Source organism: Mus musculus, chromosome 13 (assembly GCF_000001635.26).
Source record: "Mus musculus strain C57BL/6J chromosome 13, GRCm38.p6 C57BL/6J".
In the NCBI taxonomy this organism is placed as follows: domain Eukaryota; kingdom Metazoa; phylum Chordata; class Mammalia; order Rodentia; family Muridae; genus Mus; species Mus musculus.
In genome coordinates, this window is record NC_000079.6 from 110,272,513 (window position 1) to 110,295,177 (window position 22,665).

The 22,665-nt window shown below is 37.7% G+C and overlaps 1 protein-coding gene across 4 annotated transcripts in view; it reads right to left on the reverse strand.

Moving 5' to 3' along the window:
• The window catches only part of Rab3c (RAB3C, member RAS oncogene family), a 226,810-nt gene extending 218,326 nt beyond the window's left edge, over positions 1–8,484 (reverse strand). The window contains exon 1 of one of the 4 annotated variants that reach the window (NM_001360099.1): positions 8,281–8,484. In NM_001360099.1, the coding sequence (NP_001347028.1) occupies positions 8,281–8,298 (18 nt within the window). In that variant the 5' untranslated portion in view covers positions 8,299–8,484. Of the gene's footprint in view, positions 1–7,482; positions 7,732–8,056; positions 8,214–8,280 lie in introns of those variants that run through there. The other 3 variants (XM_006517741.4, NM_023852.5, XM_006517742.4) reach the window with 3 other exon arrangements.
• Between the last annotated feature and the right edge of the window lie 14,181 nt (positions 8,485–22,665).

Sequence of the window (22,665 nt, forward strand, 5' to 3'; positions counted from 1 at the left end):
CATACGTTAGGGTGATATGAGAATCATTATTTGCCAACTGGTACTTAATATATCCTATCATCAAGCTTGTTAAGGCTCATCAGGCTATGGCCATGAGGGCAGAAATTATCTATCTGTATTAGATGACAAGATTCTCGGGTTGGTAAGATCAGATATGCATCAAGGCCACTGGGTAGATGACAAGTCACATAAGAATCTTCGATGGACCACACTTAACCTAATAGCAGAAGACAGATAAGAGGCTTCCAGCTTCTCTTTAGGTTACATTATGATTTTGTTTTGAGATAAGCTAACGGTATGTGAGCTAAATGTCACTGGTTTCAGACTTTTCTCATGAGGCCAAGTACACACAAATTACTAGTTTTTTTGGTTTTTTTTGTTTGTTTGTTTGTTTTTAAGATCATAGGACTATACTCTATCTAACTTAGACTTTGCCAGCATCTGCTGAAGGCCAGGACACATGGTTATTCACCTCTATGATTTGATTATTCACTGTGTGTGTGTGTGTGTGTGTGTGTGTGTGTGTGTGTGTGTGTGTGTGTTTCATGATCTCATTAAAATCAACATGACACTTCAAACTGTTATGAGATATATCAACATTGCATAAAGTTTTATTTGTCTATAGAAATGCAGCTACTAAAGAAAATATAAGTTAGCAAAGGAAATTATATTTTGAATCTGTTTTAGAATTATATACCTTGTTCAGACTTTATAAGGACCTTTTAAGGCATAACAAGTACAGCACCAGAGAAACATGAATCAATAGAGAAATAATCAAACAAAATATTAAAATTCAAATGTTAATATTCACACTCAAAATTAACAAAGTATAATCAAAGGGCTGTGGTTTAATTTCTGTATCTTTTTTCTGTAAGAGGCTCAGATCATCATATTTCTTCTTGGTTTTTCTGAACAATGCTACAAATGATCCCCATTAAACTCTTCTAATACTCTAATCTCTCAACCCAAGAGTGCTCATTTGTCTTTGGTTTGTAACATATCATGTTTTTAGTCTAAATGGAGCCAATTGTGAGCCTAAATGAAACAGTATAATGACTGAAATGGATAACCCCTGGATTTGAATTAACAAAATACTATACATCACGGAAGAGTCACTAAACTTGAAGGTGAATCACTAGAAATCATACAGTATAACAAAGAAAAAGTGAAAATAAAAATAAGCAGAATGCCTGTAGTTGATGGGTCAGTATTGGAACAATAACTTCCATGTAACTGAAGCCTTAAAGGAACAGGTGTAGAACAATGGAATGAGAATATAGTTGATGATGTAATGACTAAATAATTTCTACTTGGTTGGAATATATAAGTGTTCATGTGGGAAATGGTCATTTCATCCCTCTCACTTGAAAAATTACAAAGGAAAAATATGTATATCAAAGATAAGTAGAAATATATTCAAAACAAACAAAATGGCATATGTAAACTAAGGCAAAATAGTATAAAGAGAAGATGATTCTACAACATAAGCCAGAAGACAGAGAAATTGCATCCCGAAATTCAGCAATGGAACAAAAGCATCAACACAAATTCTCAGAGGCATTAAAAACTCCCATTCTAAATTCAAGGCAAGATTTACAGAAAGAAAGAAAGAAAGAAAGAAAGAAAGAAAGAAAGAAAGAAAGAAAGAAAGAAAGAAAGAAAGAAATCCCAAGAGAGAATCTTCTGACAGGGCTATACTATAGGTAAGACAAAAGAAAATGATAACATAGAACCTCAAATCAAGAGGAAGTTACTAGGCATGATTAATAGGCAGCAGGAATGTGGGGTGTGTGTGTGTGTGTGTGCGTGTGTTATTAATGAAAACTACACATTATGTTTAAAGCTAAAATTATAATAAGTGCAAGTGAAGTTCACATGAAATTTTATCATAGCAAATTCACTATACAGTATATGAAGTCTAGGCATGTTGTCTAGTTGTGTGCTATGTATTCCTTTGAATAAAGACTAAAAAAATGCAAAGAAATGCATTAAAATATACAAAGGAATTGAAATACCTAAGAATATTTAAGTAAGATGAAGATAGTAAAGGAGTGGCTGAGAAATAAAAAGACAGAGTACATAAACAATAAATAGCCAAATTATTGGTTTATATCCAACAACATCAATCATCACAATACATAAAATGAATCAAAATGATAATAAGAGGCAGAGATAATAAATGCTCAGTCTAGATACAAAAGTGAGGCCCAACTATGCATTGATAACAAGATTCGTATTGTAAGCATAAAGGCATAAAAGTTGAAAGCAACAAAAGAAAAATACATGCATAAAATAAAAATACCATTAAAGCAACAAAAACTGCATTGATAATATAGAGTAATAACGAGTCTTACTAGAAATAAAGAAGGCTACATGATAGACATAAATAGAGAAATTCTTCAGGAAGGCACAATAATTACAAATGTTTGTATATTTAGTAACAAAGGTGCAGAATACATGAAAACTGAAACCAAAATGAAAAGGTGAGAAACATTACTGTGTTTAAATATTGGAAAATATATTTCACAGAAGTTGATATGATAAGTATATCCAAACTCAGTCAGGACATTTAAGATCTTCATGACACCACAGATGACCAAACTGGCATTTAGACACTACACTTCACAAGTATGGCCCACATAAAAACAGAGAGAATGTTCACATTATAGCTCATGCTGATCTAAAAATAGGCTTGATTTATTTTTGAAAGATTGCATTCCTTAAAAACTACTCTTTTCATTGATATAGAAGTAAAATTTAGTGAATTGTCAATATTAATGCAAGATCTGGATATACAAACCTGTCATGAAAACACTCTAAGAAAGTGAGCAGTGTTTGAAATGATATACAAACCAAACAACGTATTCAGAAACCTATGAGTCAGCTCATAGAAATCCATAGAGGGATTTTAATCATTGAAATGCTTATATTTATCAGCAGGAAAGAAATAATCAAACTCAGTGATGTTAATTCTACCCTAAAAAGCTAAACTTCTACTAATGTAAGTATAAGAAATATGAGTTTATTTTTAAGCTAACATCAGTAAAATACAAAATAAGAGAAATGGCTAAAGGCAGTGGGCTGTTCTAAGTCAACATCAACAACACTGGGAGCTATCCAGGAAAATTGGCAAGCAAAGCCAAGACTGTGGTTTACAAACCCTGCATTGGAAGGCTCTCAAGTTCAAGACATCTCTGGGTTCCATAGTGAGATCTTGGTCATTCCCAAGATATGCGACACATCCCTTCAACTAACTGGTCATGTGGCCAGGTCCAGGGGCTCGCAAAGCAATGCAGATTATTGGCATTGCTCTTCTGAATCCATAAGAACTTGATGGTAAGACGATTGTTGCTGAAGATACTACATTTTTATAAAGACTTAGATGAACCAAGCTAATCCTGATTTGTAGCTTCCCCCTGCTTGATATCTTTCACTATACTGGAAGATACTACTCAGGCTACTGGAGAAGGGAAGTCATTATCCATCTCATAAATCTGTGAGTCCTACAAACCACAAAACTGGTCTGGCAAGAAGCATCTATGAATGCAATAATGGTGTGAATGTTATAGATGTAACCAACAGCTTTTTATTATTGACTTTAAGGCTTAGTCCACTGCAGGGAACTAATGACTAGTGCTGTACATCTGGCCAAGAACATGTACTTGGGGAGCTCTAGAAGTAAGTCTACTACTATTTTGCTAAATAAGCATCCTATCAACTCCCTTCTAAACACTTCTTTCTTTACCCATAGACTAATGCAGTTCTCACTCTTCACCTGAGAAGTGACTTCACATTAAATCCAAAAGTTATTGAACTTTAAAAGAGTAAAGATGGAAACCCATCCTTGTGGCACCAAAAGTTATTTGCTGTTTAAGTTAAATCTCTTTGCTTCCTATTTTTGTAAGTATGCTACCTAAGCAACAAGCCAAAAAGAAATAGAGAAGACTGTCTCCCCCACCATCAGCCACAAATCTTGGTGCCTGTAAAAGATAAGGACTAAGAGTTCATTGCACAAATGAGATGAATGGTTGCAGAGGATGAAAATAATGAGACATTCATGAATAATAAAGTACAGGAAGATCACAACCTTTCTATAGACAATGCAACAGTAATACTTAGACCCAAATTACCTATCATTTTTGGTCTATGTCTACATTCTTTTCTCACTTCTGCTTACCTTTAATCCATTCTTTCCACTCTGTCCCATTGCTTCAGCATATACGTTTCTTGAATAATACAAAGGCTCTGCTTCTATCAGATAAACCTAGACCTAAGCTAAATGCTAAATGTAAAAGACAAATGAATTCCACTTTAGTCCCATAAGGGACTAAAGAAATTACAAAGAATATAGACAGCAAAACCTTTAAAACACAATGACCCTTCTCAAACATTTAGTTTAGTTTATACAAGCTTATTCTATAAACATAAAATAGAGAGCCAATATGTTTTTCTTTTTTCCCAACCAAATGACTGAGTAGCATTTATACACAGTGTCCTCATTTTTTACACCACACATTTATCCCTTCAGGAGAAATCAGAATAATAGGAGGAATGATAAGAGATCTTTATAAAGATCTGGAAGAATATGAACTCTTTCATATTAGAGAAGTTGTTTAATCTTCATAAACTCTATTAATCTTCCTTTCTAGTCGGTAATGGTGGATTGTAAAGTTTTACAATTTATTTGTATTTTGGCCCTCATACATAATTCATTTGAGGGTTTATACATGCATATTAGTAGCATCTGGACTCCAAGCACTGACTAGACTGGGTTTTTTTTTTTTTTTTTTTTGGTTGGCTCCTGTATTAAAGTTGTTCTCAAAGTCTTGCCCTCAATCACGAGGCCCACTCTTCTCTGTGTCATTTGGCTCCCAGAAATTATTGATATGCTGAAGGAGAGGACTGAAATGACCACCTCCCATACTAATGTTTCCAACTCATATTTGGCAAGTTCTATCCATGGTTATCTAATTAGAAAGACAATGCAAGCACTGAAGGCTATCGTCACACATCATTGTGGTCGTCACTTCGAGAAACAATATTGCCTTATTTTCTATCAGCTTGGGGGGAAATGTTCTGCAGAAAATATCCAAATATCAAAGATAAATATAATGAGCTGAGCACAAAGGCATCTATATAAGAATGTTGGATGCTTTATAATGGACATTTGTGCATTTTTTTCAAATAATTTTATTTCAGAATTTAAAAATCCCCATAATACTTAGGAAGCTAGCCAATAAACTAAAAGCTCACTCTGTTTCATATTACCAACTGAACTAAACACTCCAAAAAAGGAGAAAAACTCTGAGATAAGGGAAGTATAAAATGAAGCTTGCCTTGTGACTCATCCTTTGTAAATGTAAGTTAAGAAACACTTGGGGCATATGTTTAGAATGATGGTACAGCTTATTGTTTGAAAGGAAAAAAGGAATTTCCAGTATTTCTAATGTTGCATCATTGTGTCTCAACATTACATGGAATATGATTCTAGTTTAGAAAAATGGATCCTAGCAGAGTAACTGCTGCTTAAGAAAACCTAAGTTATATTCATCCTCTGAATTATTACATAATTTAAAAAATATGAAAATGATAGAAGTCACTATAACAATAATCTATTGAAATGAATGTGTGTTCTTGGATAAGTACACTTTTCACAAGTCTGACATAATCACAATAGCTTTGGGGAGGCTATATATTAAATTCCAAAAATATAATTCAGTGAATTAAAATATTCCATAAATAGAAAAGTACCTGTATCTATCAGAAAATTAAGTCCACATTACCTAATTTTTACATTAATTTGCCATTAGAGTTTTCATTGAAATACACCTTTTACAATACCTAGTATATATCTAGTGGGCATACCCACAATGATTTAAGATATGTCCTAAAGCAATAACTCCATATAGTTCTATAACATTTAATTACCTTTCTAAACAGTCTAAGCAACACAGAAAAATAATATCAATATACAATAGCCATTTTGACAGAAAGATTTCAGAGCATCAACTTTAAATTCTAATGTACATTATTATTTTTCATTTTTGAAATAATTGAAAAATCATAAATTTTGGAGTCATAACATATTTTGATGTAAATGTGCACAGTGAAGTATGGAAACACAGTTTTTAAGACAACTGCTAATATATACTTATCATCAAATATTATTAATTCAGCTAGTTGGCTCTTAGCAACACCTCCAGAAAGGGAAATTATCATAAGCTAATAGACCCTGATTGCAACAGTCTTTATTGTCTGTCCACACTCATTTTACACAAGGTCTATAATAAAAAGCTAACTCACAAACAGAAATATCCGATGTCACACAAAGGGCCCACTATTCCTGGGAACGAATCAATTTTTCAATAACTCTTAATGTAATTTGAGGTCTTCCATTATATAATACTCCTGAAAACAATTAAATTCTATAGTGTTTTCATTTAACCGTCCAGTTAGGATTCCTTAATACGTATATAAAAGTCATAAAATAAATTAAAAGTAAATGAAAGCAGATGTATAAAGTCCTTGATTCAGGAGGAAACCATGGGGAATGTTTGAGACTGGATAGTCAAATATTTATGTTGCTGAGTTTACCAACAGAGGTGGATTCTGAAGGGAAGCAACACATTCCAAATGGAGTGCTTTCTAATCTTCTCATCCCATTCATAAAACGCCGCTCTGTTATGCAATGAGCCCATTTAGCTTGGCTAACAAACATAGACTTATGTTTAGCCTTAATCAGTTGTACACAGATAGGAGAAACAAGTCTTTAGCTTGGCTAACAAACATAGACTTATGTTTAGCCTTAATCAATTGTACACAGATAGGAGAAACAAAACTAGTCTTTACTTAAAAGCATAACTTAGGTGACTAGCTCCAAAAGAGGTACTCTTCATTTCTGAAGGAAGTAAACCCGAAGAATGTGATTAAAATGGGGAATCTAGTGGTACAGTGAATGGCCACCTCATCACAGGAATGCTGGGGAAGAGAGGGTCCTCGAAACGTTTCCGGCCAGTTAAGCAGACATAGATCAAGGATGTCATAGCTCTGAGATAACTGTGAATGTGTTTGCTCTTTACCTCTGATACTAGGACCCTAATCTTTTTTGCCCTTTCTTTTCTTTTATCTTTCTTGTTTTTTAGACCACTTTGGGGGATACTGACACTGACATTTCTTTCTTAATGTCCTTAACCAAGCTGAATTCGCTCTACCCAGTCGAGATGGAGAACTCTCAGTAAATTCGTGAGAAAATTCTCCAGTTCACACCGCTATCACTAACCCAGGAAGCCAAGACCATCAAAGACAACAAGAGATGGGCTGTCCTCACTTTGTTAGCTCGTGTTTTCATTTTCCACACTCAACCTCCTAGGGAGCCCAGAAAGAAAATGAACAACCCTATCTATCTTTCATCAAGTCCCCTGAGCTGCTAGAGAGACCCTCTCAGTTTCTCCGAGACCATTCTTTCTTTCTTTGTAGACCCACCTGCATGGGCGCCTCGTGTCTCATTGTAGGCAAATGTCCTTTCTCTCTTGCTAGGACAGCGCTGGTCCGGGAGCCTGGTCAAGCGTGCACAGCCTGCGCGCTCCCCGCAACACTCCGCACGCGTGGGGCTCTGTAGCCCGCTCCAACATCAGCACCGGAGCTGTCCGCTCCTGACTCCGCACAAGCGTTCTGGCCAGGGACCCCGTGAGCTTCTGGGAGTTGTAGTCTAATCTTAAGAGGCAAATGCTCAAATGGGAAAATTGTGAACTACAATTCCCAGAGACCCAGAAAGATTTCCCTCGGGCTAGCCCCTCCAGCTGCACTGGGCGGTGGAAACCTCCCTTCTTTCCAGTTACACCGGTTGTTCTCGCTCTCAGCCTGCCTAACCATTTCTTCAAAGAGCGCTAGCGACAATAACACCAATTCATCCCAAACTAGGACTTTTTCTTCACAGTATCGCTTTTGGAAGCCAGACTGTATCTCTCTGGCTAGAAAACGCAGCACTTTGTTCTAATTTCCAATGCAAATGGGCTTTACCTTATCTCTATCCTGAACCCGGAAAGTTTATACTTACCCAGAGTGGAGTAGTTTTACAGTCTTATTCAACGATCGTGCGGGGAAAACGGCAGTGGGTGGCACACACATAAGAAAAGCGGTTCATCCGCAAGACTGAATTGAGAAGATCGGCACGCACGCAAACGCGAACACACACACACACACACACACACACACACACACACACATATCCACAAAAGCTAGATTTCTGACTGAGCCCGCCAGGCACTCCTTTCTGTTTACCTTTCCATACAGCTCCATTGCAGCCGGAGGTTCTGATAGCCTCAAGTAAGTCTCCCCACTACAAAGGAGATGAAGGTCTTATGCAGGCGAAAGAGCACAATGGAAAGGCTTGGAGGAGTGGTTTGCGAGACCGAAATGAGGGATGGAAGGGACAGCGGGTTTAGATGGAGGGCTTTCTTTCAGAGGGAAACCCAGAAGTCTTCTAGTGACAGCTGCAAAGAAAAGGCTGCTAGTCTCCTAAGAAGTGCCAGGGGCGCCCGTGCCAAGCGGCCCCTCCCCTAGCCCTCCCAGCACACACACTACCTGAGTGCTGCAGAGCTGATAGGGCACTGGGTTATTTACCAAAAGCAAGTCACACAAAATGAACACATTCATCACCAGAGCCCTGGAGCACCTTCACGGAATGAGATGGGAGATCTAGATTAAGTTAGCCGGTCAGTCCTTTCTTAAACGCGCGTGCAGCTATTCCTTTTATATTGCAATTACTCTCCTCCTGGAACGTTTCATACCATGACCTTCACGTCTCTAAACTGGACATTTATGTGCTTTTGTCAACTTCTAATGTGTGAGAGGACTTTTGTCGTCCGTCGCTGAGACAAGTCCTCTCCCCTCCAGAATGCAAGCTATCTGTGACCCCCCCCCCACCTTTTCAAGATGTCAGATTTATGACATGAGAGGCAGAGTCAAAGTTGAAACCCTCATGATATTCACAGACAGTCATACAAAGGTTAATTCGAGTCATCTTTGAACTTCATCTCCTTAGATAGATCAGCAGAAAGGATGTTCTGGGACTTAAATGGGCTAGAAACATGTCTTGGGAATTATCCTTCATATTCCCAGGCCCCATGCCAGATATTCTGTTGGCAAAAGGTCTGGGGAATCTATCTACAAACACCTTCCCCAGCAGTTCTTATGCAAGTAATTCTTTTGCTATAACTCAAACGTTGCTTATAAAGGATTTATACCAAATACATTTTCCAAAGATACAAACCTCAGAATTTCCCTCTAAAATCTCTGTATATGCAACAATGGTGCAGTATATATCTGATATAGCAACACACACACACACACACACACACACACACACACATACATACACACACACTGGTCTTTTTTTTCTTTTTTTCTCTCTCAAAAATCTGTCTTCTAATCTTTGATTAATGAGAATGTCATGTGGTATCACTTAGGTGAATTTTTTATTTTCATAACAACTTAAAAGAACATTTTGAAACCATCACCTCTTAGGTGAGTTATGTGATGAGTCCAGAAAATTAACTTACAAACTGAAGACAGGGCCAGTGCGACGGATCAGTGCAAAGGTGTCTGTTGCCAAGTCTGATGACCTGAGTTCAGTCCTTGAGACCCACATAGTGGATGGCGAGACCCACATAGTGGATGGCGACAACTGACTCCAACAAATCATTCTGGGACTTCCACGTGTGTTTTGAGGCAAACTCTTGACTTCACATACACAAACCTAAAATAAATAAGTAAATAATAAGTAAATAAATAAATCTCATATAATGAAAAAAAATACATTATTGTCTTAGTTTCTGTTCTGCTGCTGTGAAGAAACACTATGCCAATGTCAGTTTTAGAAAAGAGAATATTTAACTGCTGGCTCGCTTACAGTTTTATAGGGTTAATCCATGAGCATCAGACCAGGCAGCAGACAGATACGGTGTTGGAAAAGTAGCAGAGAGCTTTACATTCTCATCTGCAGGTGTCTGGGGGACAAGTCTGGCCATGGCTTCCTCCAATAAAACCATACCCACTTCAACAAGGCCACACCTAATCCTTTCAATCCTTCTCAAACAGTTCCACTAGCAGGGAACCCATCATTCAAACATAGGAGCCCATGGCAGTCATTTTCATTCAAACCATCAGAGTTAATAACAAAATAAATGGCAATAATAAATGTTTCCTGATAACAGCTAACTTCCAGAAGAACTTCTAAAAACTTATTAAGATATATATAAAGCAGTATATTTTTCTAACATATATTTATTGTATAAATATACACACTTGTGTGCATGCACCATGATTTGGTTTTTAAGATCAGAGCTTGCTAACCTTGCCAGGTAGTGGTGACATACACTTTTAACACCAGCACTTGGGAGGCAGAGTCAGGCTGATGTCTGTAAGTTCAAGGCCAGGCTGGTATACAGAGAAAGTTCCCGGACAGCCAGAGCTACACACACAGAGAAACCCTATCTCAAAAAACAAAAACAAACAAACAACAGAAAACCATCTGAATATCTCTCTGAAGTCAGAGCCCTTTGATTTTGCTTGAAATCAAGATGCTATCTATCAGTCTGGGAACCAAATGGCAGACGACTCTCCACCGATTATGTTTACTGTCTGGTCAAAAGTACAATAAAACTTGAAGAGCAATGCACAGTTCTTTCATAAACACTGCAATGCTTATATTATGGCATCTATGCTGTCAATCTTATGGCACCTGTTGCAAGGTAAGGTTGGAAATATGTATACTCTAGGCACAGTGGTGTCCTGCAGAAGGTCAGGACGTTTGTTAAATGGGGAAAGTGGGAAAACGATCATTGATGGAACAAGCTGGGGGCATCAGGATGACTGTAATCGTAAACATTCTGCTTCCTCTCTTCTGCATTTGTACCAAAATGTGAGTGTGTAATATAAAAGGCACTCATTCCCAGAGATCTGTGCAACTTAACAGCCATTCAAGTCTTAAAGTCAAGAAATTACTCAAAGTTAGAACATCGTGGTTCTTGTTTAGACGAAAGAAAGAAAGAAAGAAAGAAAGAAAGAAAGAAAGAAAGAAAGAAAGAAAGAAAGAGGAAGGAAGGAAGGAAGGAAGGAAGGAAGAAAGAAAGAAAGAAAGAAAGAAAGAAAGAAAGAAAGAAAGAAAGAAAGAAAGAAAGAAAGCGGGAGGGAGGGAGGGAGGGAGGGGAGACAGAGAGAGAGAGAGGGAGGGAGGGAGGGAGGGAGGGAGGGAGGGAGAGAGAGAGAGAGAAAGAGAGAGAGACAGAAAGAAAGAAAGAAAGAAAGAAAGAAAGAAAGAAAGAAAGAAAGAAAGAAAGAAAGAAAGAAAGAAAAGAAGGATAGAAAGCAAGCCTTTCCCATTTACATTTGAATCTGGGGTTATGAGTCAGTATTAAAATATGATAAGAGGACTCGAGAGTTGGCTCAGCAAATAAGAACAGTCTGTGCTCCTCCAGAGGACTGGTGTTTGTTTCTTAGCAACCACAGCTGGTGTCTCACAACCATCTTCCGTTAATTCCATAATTCAATTTCCAGTGGATAGGACACCTTCTTCTGATCTCTGTGAGTACCTGCATGTACGTGGTGCACAGAGAGACACTCAAGCTACAAACACGCACACACATGCACATGTGCACACACACACACACACACACACACACACACACACACGAAACAGATAAATATTTTTAAATAAATGAGTCTGAATATAGTTTGGCAGAAGGAAGGGAACCACCAGAACAGAACAGAATTGTGTGACATGAGCATCTCACCATGTTAGTGTGTGGGGAGGCCTGGAAGTTCTAAGGTCCAGAGATAGTAAGTGACTCCCCAGGGACAGTGCAGAACATTAGCAGGACAGGTGAGGTGAGAGCACTTAGGTTCTAGCCTTAGCTACACTTTTCTTTGTACTGCTTCACCCCATCACTCAGATTCTGGGATTTTCCCACTGTGATGTTTAATAGTATTCACACTGTCATTTGTATAGGATCTAATTTATATATTATTCATTCGCTGCTATCTTTCCAATTTCACATAGGCTCTGTTGTTTAATCTCTCTGTTAAAAGGAGCCAAGAAATAAGCTAATAATAACAGTGCTATTGGCTGTATAAGAAATCACATTTTATTCGCACCACTTTTATGACATCCAGGTTAAGATTTGCTGAGGCTTAGAAGAAGGATCAAGGACCTTCTTTAGAACTCACTACCTCCCTCACATAAGTCTGACTCAAATCCACAGTCTGATGCCATACCTGCGTGTCTAACCTCAAACATGATTGCGGCCAACTGAGTGGGAGATTTTTCTGTCTGGGTGTTATTACCTCTGCTTGACTGGACCATTGTGAGCTGGCTTTGATTCCAACCAATGAAGCATCCACACAACAAGATGCTATTGATTCTCTCATGCTCCCTTTAGAAGAAGTTAAATATTCCCGTGGCACTATTGATTTGTTCAAAATTAAAAGGAAGATTATTTTAACTCTTTCCTGCTCATGAAGTTTCCAACATTATACATAATCAGTCTAAGTAAGATGCCCTCCAAGCAAATATAAAAACAATGTTGACTTCTTTCCATAACACAGATACTATTTACAGCTGCTAACCTTTTAAGAAGGCCAGTGCTTTCGTAGCATTGTGGCAGGCACTTTGTCTATATTAGTCCACTTAATTGTCCATAAGTTTGAAAGGAAATGTTACAATCTCATCTCACAGACAAGAGAGGGTAAAGATTTCATTTAAAGACACTGACTGGAATGATTTGATTCAGGCTTTAAAGCTCAGACTTAATGTGATTCTAAACCCAGATTCCCAACCGTAGTTTTTCTCAGAAGAGTTAATATTTTAAAATACCATATTTCACTATTTCTTAGAAGTTTTGTTGGGCTTTGGTCTTGTTTGATTGGGAACAAGGATGAGATTATAGCAGTTATGAAAGTGTACAGTTACTTAAAACTTAAAAAAAAAAAGAGGATGACCCATTCTGAAAGGGAAAAATATCACCCATGAGTTGAGGTCATGGACTGAAAACCAGATAGAAGTACAGCTAGTCCTGCCTCTCTCCTCTCTCTTCCTGATCACTGTCACATGCCTTACCCACCATAACAGATTTCTTCCCTCCTTCTGTGAATCCAAATAAACTTTCTTCCTTTCAGCTGCTTTTCTTAAATATTTGACCACAGTGGCAAAAAGAACAATTATCAATCAACCCTTCTTGTCAAATGTCAACCCATTTGACCTGGAAATACTTTTATGGAACTTTGTATCAAATGTGGATCTTTGGCTAAACATTGTATATTGACTATATTCCCAGCTCATAGAAAACAGTGAACAATAAACATTATAAGAAAATCAGGGGACTACTAAAATGCCCATTTTTCACACCAAGTACTTGCTCAGTAAGAGGGTTTAGATCTCCATCTTTAGAGGACCATTGTGGGGCCCACATCTTTATTAGTTCTTAAGACACCTCCACCAGAGATTTATTATTATCTTTAAAAACCATTGCTCTCATAATACATGTTGGGAAGTTTTATTATTAAGATAGTCATACTGTCCACCACTGTTGACTAGTTTGGCAAGAATGGACTCTTCTTCCCTTCTGGATTTCATAAGAACCGATAAATTGGCAAGGTAGAAAACGGTGGGTCCTGGGTAACTCTCTCCATGCTTGCCAGTTCCTGATTAGGTGTGGCCCATCCATCTAGACACTGGTAGCTCCATTCTTCCTATGCCAATCTAAGCCACAAAGATCCTGAGCCAACTTTGAAATAGAAATGTTAACTCTATGCTATTATATTATTATATTATATTCAAAGGATGTATGGTCTTGGACTTTGGAACTCTGTTGGAATAATTAAGTGTACTACAGCTTTGAGTATTGCATTGAGTAATATAGCACTATGTGTTACAATTTGAACAGAAAGCTTTTGGGAGCCAGGGGAGTGTTGTGAATTGGATATGAAACATCTCCCAAAGGAATGAACGTGTTGAAAGTTCATCCCAGATTGCTTGCACCCGCTTGCAATCCCACCAGCAATGGAGGAGGAGTGTTCCTCTTTCTCCACATCGTCGACTGCATCTGCTGTCACCTGTGGTTTTGATCTTAACCATTCTGACTGATGTGAGGTGGAATCTCAAGGTTGTTTTGATTTGAATTTCCCCGATGGTTATTTGTTTCTCTGAAGTCTAACTTCTTGAGTTCTTTGTATATATTGCATATAGCCCTCTCTTGGATGTAAGATTGGTAAATCCAATCCTACATTGGTAAAACCAATCTGTTGTTTGCCTTTTTGTCTTATTGACATTTTCCTTTGTCTTACAGAAGCTTTGCAATTTTATGAGGTCCCATTTGTCGATTCTTGATCTTTCATCACAAGCCATTGGTGTTCTGTTCAGAAATTCTTCCCCTGTGCCCATATATTCGAGGCTTTTCCCCACTTTCTCCTCTATATGTTTCAGTGTCTCTGGTTTTATGTGGAGTTCCTTGATCCACTTGGAATTGAGCTTTATACAAGGAGATAAGAATGGATCGATTTGCATTCTTCTACATGTTGACTGCCAGTTGAGTCAGCACCATTTGTTGAAAATGCTGTCTTTTTTCCACTGGATGGTTTTAGCTCCTTTGTCAAAGATCAAGTGACCATAGATGTGTGGGTTCATTTCTGGGTCTTCAACTCTATTCCATTGATCTACCTGTCTGTCTTTGTACCAGTACCATGCAGTTTTTTTTTCCACAATGGCTCTGTAGTACAGCTTGAGGTCAGGGATGATGATTGCACCAGAAGTTCTTTTATTGTTGAGAATAGTTTTCACTATCCTAGTTTTTGTTTGTTTGTTTGTTTGTTTGTTTGTTTCTCCAGATGAATTTGCAAATTGCTCTTTTTGGTGGTTCCTCAGAAAATTGGACATAGTACTACCTGAGGACCCAGCAATACCACTCCTGGCATATACCCAGAAGATGCTCCAACATGTAATAAGGACACATGATTCACTATGTTCATAGCAGCCTTATTTATAGTAGCCAAAAGCTGGAAAGAACCCAGATATCCCTCAACAAAGGAATGGATATAGAAAGTGTGGTACATTTACACAATGGTGTACTATTCAGCTATTAAAAACAATGAATTTATGAAATTCTTAGGCAAATGGACAGATCTGGAGGATATCATACAAAATGAGGTAACCCAATCACACACACACACACACACACACACACACACACACACACACAAAAACACATAAAATTCACTCACTGATAAGTGGATATTAACCCAGAAACTCAGAATACCCAAGATACAATTCACAAACCACATAAAACTCAAGAAGAAGAAAGACCAAAGTGCAGATACTTCGATCCTTCTTAGAAGGGAGAACAAAATACCCATGGAAGGAGTTACAGAGACAAAGTGTGGAGCAGAGACTGAAGGAATGACCATCCAGAAACTTCCCCATGTGGGGATCCATCCTATATATAATCACCAAACCCAGACAATATTGTGGATGCCAACAAGTGCTTGCTGACAGGAGCCTGATATAGCTCTCTTCTGAGAGGCTCTGCCAGTGCCTGACAAATACAGAAGTGGATGCTCACAGCCATCGATTGGACTGAGCACAGGGTCCACAATGAAAGAGCTAGAGAAAGGACCCAAGGAGTTAAATGGGTTTGCAGCCCCATAGGATGAATAACAATATGAGCTAACTAGTACCCCCAGAGTTCCCAGTGACTAAACCACCAATCAAAGAAAATACATGGTGGGACTCCTGGCTCCAGCTGCATACATAGCAGAGGATACCTAGTCAGTCATCAAAAGAAGGAGAGGCCTTTGGCCCTGTGAAGGCTCTATGCCCCAGTATAGGGGAATGCCAGGGCTAGGAAGTAGGAGTGGGTGGGTTGGTGAGCTGGGGGAGGGGGGATGAGGAGGTTTCTGAGGGGAAACCAGGAAAGGGGATAACATTAGAAATGTAAATAAAGAAAATATCTAATAAAAAATTCAACCAAAAGAAAGTTCATCCCAGCTGGTGGTGCTATCGGAAGGCCATAGACTAAGAGAGTACCAGCCTTAGAAATGTGCTGTTAGGAGGAGGAGGAACTAGGTTACTAGGATATTGACTTGGCCCTGCCCTTTTTTGTTCCTCTTTTTTTTTTTTTTTGTCTTGTCACCCCCGGTAATTATCTCTCCACCACACCCTTCCAGAATGTTCCTGCCTTAACATGGACTTAATAGCAGAAGAAACAGCTGGCTATGAGCTGAAATACATCTTTCCTCTAGTCACTTGTAAGGTATTTTACGATTGTGAAGAGAAAGCTAACATGCTTCCCTCTGTCACTTCTGAAATAAATTGTTGTGATCAGCCCCTTTCCCTATGTATGTTATCTATTCAAATAGATCTTTTCTCTCACAACTTCTTTTTCCTCTATCTGTCCATGTAGTTTTCCTGTTCAGGTCTAAGTGTGTTCCGGGAAGGAAGAGCAGATCATTGTGTTGAACACATTCAGTTCTATTTGCAACTTTAATTACAGTTGAAATACACTTCATTTTATTCTGCTGTGACTTTTGGAAGATACAAGTTCTTGATCTTATTTAAAAATGACTTTTTATAGAAACAAAATTTTCCTTTATAGTTATAAAGCATCATGGAAGGATACATTTATCAAACTATTAAAGTTACGTAACACACATTTTGTTATCATTGCACTATGTCTCAAGGAAACCCTGATGGAGCATCGGAAGGCTCTATTTAAATTTATCTAGTATTTATTTCACAGTAGGAATGGTGGTGAATTATTAACATACTTTAATTTTATGTTCACAGTATCAAAGATAAGTATGACTGGTTTTGGTGTTGATTGTGAGAAAAATGGCATAGTTAAACTGAGTAATTTATACAGAGCTTTTAAAAAGGCTATTACTGATCCATGGAAAGTGCTACTCAGAAGTAATAGGAGAAGGCTGTGCCCTGGTTCTAGACACAGAAAAGGGCCAGTGACCCAGAAGGCTATCATCCTTATCCGATAATAAATTATCAGAAATTATTAGAGGCAGAACATTGAGTCAGCAGGGAAAGGAAGTCATGAATCCTCTAGCCTCATCGTTCTCTAGCTCTCCATTGGCAGTACTTCATCAGAATCCAGTCTCAGGACCTGTTGATAGAAACCAAGGTTTCAACATCCCAAGACAGAGGAGCATGGGGAAGGACAGGCAGAAAGACAAACGGGGGATACCAGCGTGGATCCCAGTTTTAAACGTGGTCAAAGTGAGAGTCAGATGAAAAATTTGAAAAAGGGAGGTCCTAAATCAGTGTGAACTTAGACCTTCTTCATGCTAATGACCCTACTAAGTTAATCTGAAAACAAAATGCATATGGTTATCATAAGAAGTATTTCCAAATTTCAACTCTGTTCCTCCCATTTAGCTTTGACACCCATATCACACCAGAAGCACAGTGGGGAGTCCTTACTTTTAATATCACAATTTAGCTATACCATAACTCTACAACATCTTGCTTTGTCTGACTTATTATTGCTTTCCAAGGAGCATGAACGCACTGTCAAGCTTTTCATTGAATCAGGTTAAATAATTATAAGCAGACTAGTTGCGCTATGATTGCTTTTGACATTCAGAGAACACAAACTCAAATGTGTAACAGCTTCATACCTTTAGACGTTTATAATCTGCTTAAAGGCTCTCTCTGCTTCGGAAGAACCAAGGTTTCTGTCTGACTTGCCCCTTACTTTTTTTTTTTTTTAACAGAACTCATAATGATGCTTGGCATATAGTAGATGTTCAACAAGTATTTATGAGTTGATGAATAAATGTGGGAACACAAAGACTGAATATCACATAAAACTTTTAGACAGGTGCATACATATTAAAGGGTTGAAAGATGGAAAGACTGGAGATTAGGCCTGGCCACCAGAGACTGAGGAAACCTCATGAGAAATGAAGATGACTTTGAAAGATGAAGAAGGTTTCACTTATAAATGCAAAGGGTTTCTTTGAGTACTTGAGAATTGAAGGGAAATAGCCCAGGTTGTTATTACCAGCAGGAAATCAGGACAAACATTAACTAAAGGGAAAGTTTATTTTGGAGGAAACAAATTAAGTCCCTCTAGCATTTATACCTCCCTGTCAATCCATGCACTGCCTATCATGGGCTACATCTATTTTCCTGGGTCATGTCTTGTTTATATTAAGTACTTGTCTCATGATAGCCAGGAAAATCCATCTGCTTTGCCTCTTTTATAGCATTGGTTGACTTCTAACTCTAGCCTAAGATATCTGTTTAAGATCACAATTTAGTCAACACACCTTTGGAGCATTTTTATCTTCTTAAGATCTCTGGATACATTTTTATTGGTGACACTACAAGCCTGAACTTCAGTCATGATAGCCCATGTTGAAATACTTTGAAGTGGTTTGAATTTTAACCTCTCTCCCAGCAGTAGTTGGCAAGAAGTCTGAGACAGTCTTGCTGTTGTCTTTTGAGTTTAAAACAAAAAAAAAATCATATGTTATTAATAGCACTCAAAGTTTTATGCCATTTTATAAATATAATATCTCTCCCACCCAACACTGCACTGTAAACTGAAGAAGATGTCTTTCCTGATGAAGTGGCCTTTAGAAATCAGAAAATTACACTTTATTTATACAGCTACAAACAGGACTAACTTGGTTTTGAAAATAAAATAATCAGCTATCCTGAAGTCTTTGGACTTGAGAATTTTGAGTTCTAAATGCACAAAAGTCCCAAGCCAGCCAGGCTGAGTTGATTCTACCTAATGTGAAAATAAAAACCAATAAGCTTTTCTGAAGGCTGCTCTATGCCTGAGAAACAAGCTGGCCTTATGTAAGTGTTGCACAGTGAAACTTTTTACTTTTTTTTTTTATATCTCTTGGCTAATGGAACATTATGTGTTAGTAGGAAAGAACTCATCCTGTGAATAGCAGCCAGCTGAGGCCGTGAGATCCGAGAATGTCGATTTATGTTGCTTTTAGCATACTGCAATAATTGGTTCTCAGAGTCAGACTTCGTGCCTTGCCATATAACAGACTATAAGAATTTTCAAGTAGGAACGTTTCCCCTTTAGATGTTTCATTACAGATGGATTTTTGTAGAGTGTCTTTGTGGTTGTTGGTTTGTTGCTTTTAACTCTCAGAAGCTACTTCACGAAGAATTACCCATAAAGAGGACATACTGGCTGCAACACACCATTGAGATCCAAGGACTTGAGTGTTATTTGAATTGAACCAAGGTGAATTGAATTTCAGCTCAATGTACTCCATTATTTTCTTACTGAGTTCTTCATTTCTATCTGCAGAAAAGTGGGTAGTGGAGATGGTGGAAGGGTGAAAAATATATGAAATTTCGAGGAATTGATTTTCTTATTCAGACTATGAGGTTGATGGAATTTCTATAAAGCTGGAAGTTCCCTCCAGTCTAGCAAAGCTAGAATAGGCATTACTTTCAATAGCTAGGAATCTACAAAATAATTATAAATTTAATTCAAGCTACTCAAATGATTTTCTAGAACATTAGGGATAAGGATATACAAAGAAACATCTTGCTCCCTGCTGACTGTATAGTCCATGTATTTGTGGATAGCTGAAGCCCTGATTGTTAGTTTAAGAGTTGACTCAGTGCTATAGATTACATTTACATATCAGCAAAAGCCATGATTTAGCAATGAGTAGAACAATTGGCCTTCTAAATGGATTTGTCAAGGTGTTTAATATATGCTGTTTTAATAATTTTCTCCTCACATAAAGTCTACAATAATATGATAATATTTAGTTAAGAGTTGTTTTCTAGTTAGGTAACATTTTTGTTTGTTCGTTTATTTGAAGTCAACTTGAAACAACCTAAAATTCTTTGGGTAGACAAAACCTTAACTGAGAAAAATGCCCTCACCAAATTGGCTTGTTGGCAAGTGTGTGGGGCATTTCCTTGATTGGTGATTGCCATGGTGATTGCCATAGATGCAGACCTCTGTAGGTGGTGTGAACCCTGGGCAGCCTGACATAGATGCTGTAAGAAAATAGGCTGCGCAAGCCATGGGAGCAAGCCAGTTAATAGTGTTCTTCTATAGCCTCTGGGTCAGGTTTTGCCTCCTAGTTCCTGCCTTGAGTTCCTGCCCTAACTTCCCTGCATGATGGATTATATCTGTAAGTGGAAATCAACTTTTCCCTCTCCAAGTTACTTTCAGTCATGATGTTTTATCAAAGTGACAGAAAAGTAACTAAGACAAGGTAATTAAATCAGTTATTGCATATGATTTTTTTTAAAATATGTGTTTCTTTGAGGACCAGGCAAGTGGCTGTGTTTCATTGGGTAAGCACTTGATACTCTTTAGAGGACCCAATTTCAGATCCCAGACAAGGCAGGTGGCTCCCAGCTCCAGCTCTAGTATATTTGATGGCCTCTTCTTGCTTCTGTGGGTGCTAACTCATGTGCTGGATGCATACACACTCACAGGCAAAATAAAATAGAATAAAGTAAAAATATAAAAAATGTGTTTGTAAATAAATACAAAGGTTCAAATCCATTACTCTGATTAGGCAGTGCGTTGTATTTACTAAGCCTCAGTCCAGAGGTAGGAGGAAACGTTCCTGCCTTTTTATTAAAAGGAATGGTTGCAAAGTGGCTTTTGAATTTCCTGGATTCTTCTCTGTAACATCAGTGAGATAGGTATGATATTTTGCTCTCCCACTCCAGAATTTCCAAGTCTCCGAACGAAAAAAAAAATTACATGACTGCACAAATTGCCAAATGTCCTAATTAAGTATATGTTCATAAGTCAAATCTGGTAGCTTTCTTGTTCAAGAATCTAAATTCCTATAATGATGTTTTGCAAAAATAGGAACAGTAAGTGAGATGAGAATTTTTAAAAATTTTTATTAGATATTTTCTTCATTTACATTTCAAATGCTATCCCAAAATTCCCCCATACCCTCTCCCTGCCCTGCTCCCCTACCCACCCACTCCCACTTCTTGGCCCTGGCGTTCCCCTGTACTGAGGCATATAAAGTTTGCAAGACCAAGGGGTCTCTCTTCTCAATGATGGCTGACTAGGCTATCTTCTGCTACATATGCAGCTAGAGACATGAAGAATTTTAAAGAAGGAAATGAGCTTGTAATTGTTGTAAGGAACTGATAAATAAAAACATTACAGAGCTAAATTAAGATATCTACTCATACAAACACCTGGCTCCAAACTCTATGCACCTGAGTGAACTCTGTAGAGTTAGAATGGCCATCATGGGGTTTGTTTGGGATTTTACACTTTCACTATCTGTTACATTATCTATGTATTTATCTACCGCAAAATTAAAAGCATTATAATAGGATTGAAAGCAGAAGAACCAATTAGCTTTATGTCATCTTTCACGAATTATGTGTCCTTTTGCCTACATTCCACCCTTCCTCATTCCTTAGTCCCTTTTCTAAATGTTACACTATACCAATACTTGTGGATGCTTATATAAGCAAACACACATGTATATGTTATAAAACAGCATCTTCATACTTTTCTAGTAACTACATTATAAACATTTTCAATTTTTTGCATTAGATAGCTGAGGAGACAAACCAAAGATAAAGAGTTGCATAGGCCATGCATCAGATAAGTGAAAGATCCGAAGTTGAAACTCGGTTTTATAAAAGAAGCAATAAATTTCATGGAACATAATATCCATCCACAGAAATACAAGGTGACTCACTGGGTCATCACTTCAGCACTTGTGTTGCTATGGGAACTGAGCAGTTAGAACCTTGAGGTAATAAATGTCACCACTAAAAGGAAATCAGTCATTAAGCCACCAGCATTCACCAAATCTCCAAGGCTGTCTTCCTGGTAGCATCGGCCTTCAATACCGAGTCCGAAATCTGTATATTGTCTTCCTTAGTACTAGAATTGATAAGACTCATTTAATAAAATATTACCTATCATGAAGGAGTTTTTAGCATAATTACATATTCTGGTAAGGTGATCTTAGCAAGCTAATGTAGAATTCTGATTGTTTTCATCAATAAAATGATAATGATGCTCACTTATGGGATTATTTGCCATTTTTAAATTACTTTTATGTTGATTAAGACTTATGAGTGATTCTCAAAACGATGTTTTAGGTAGAAGACCTGCTGCTGTTAATTCCATCTTGTCTTTCTTTGTTGAAGAATGGACCCACAAGACACTCACAAGTGCATCCTTCCTAGAATAAGTTTATACGTAAAAATCTCAGGGGTTTCTTGACACTCATTACTGCCTTAACTTCTGAATTATATTGCTACTTCTCATTAATTCTTTTGCCACTAGTGGATAGAAACTTCTTGATGAAATTTAATAACTTGAACATTCTAAAATAGTACACCCACATTGTAATTTGTTGGCATCCAGAAAATCTGGAACTGAGACAGAAGAATCATCACGTGGGTTAATGTTTATGTAGCACCTTATTTTTAGATGGAACTTACACCTTCTGGGAAAATGTGTGTTCTTAGAAAAATCCTGCTGCTTGGTGGGGAAGATCAAGAGCATATTTTATGCTTACACAAACTAACATAACAAAAGCAAAACATCATTACATATCATACAATTTTACTCAGCAAATTGAGTACCCACTTCCTCTGCGTCAGCAGGCATTGAA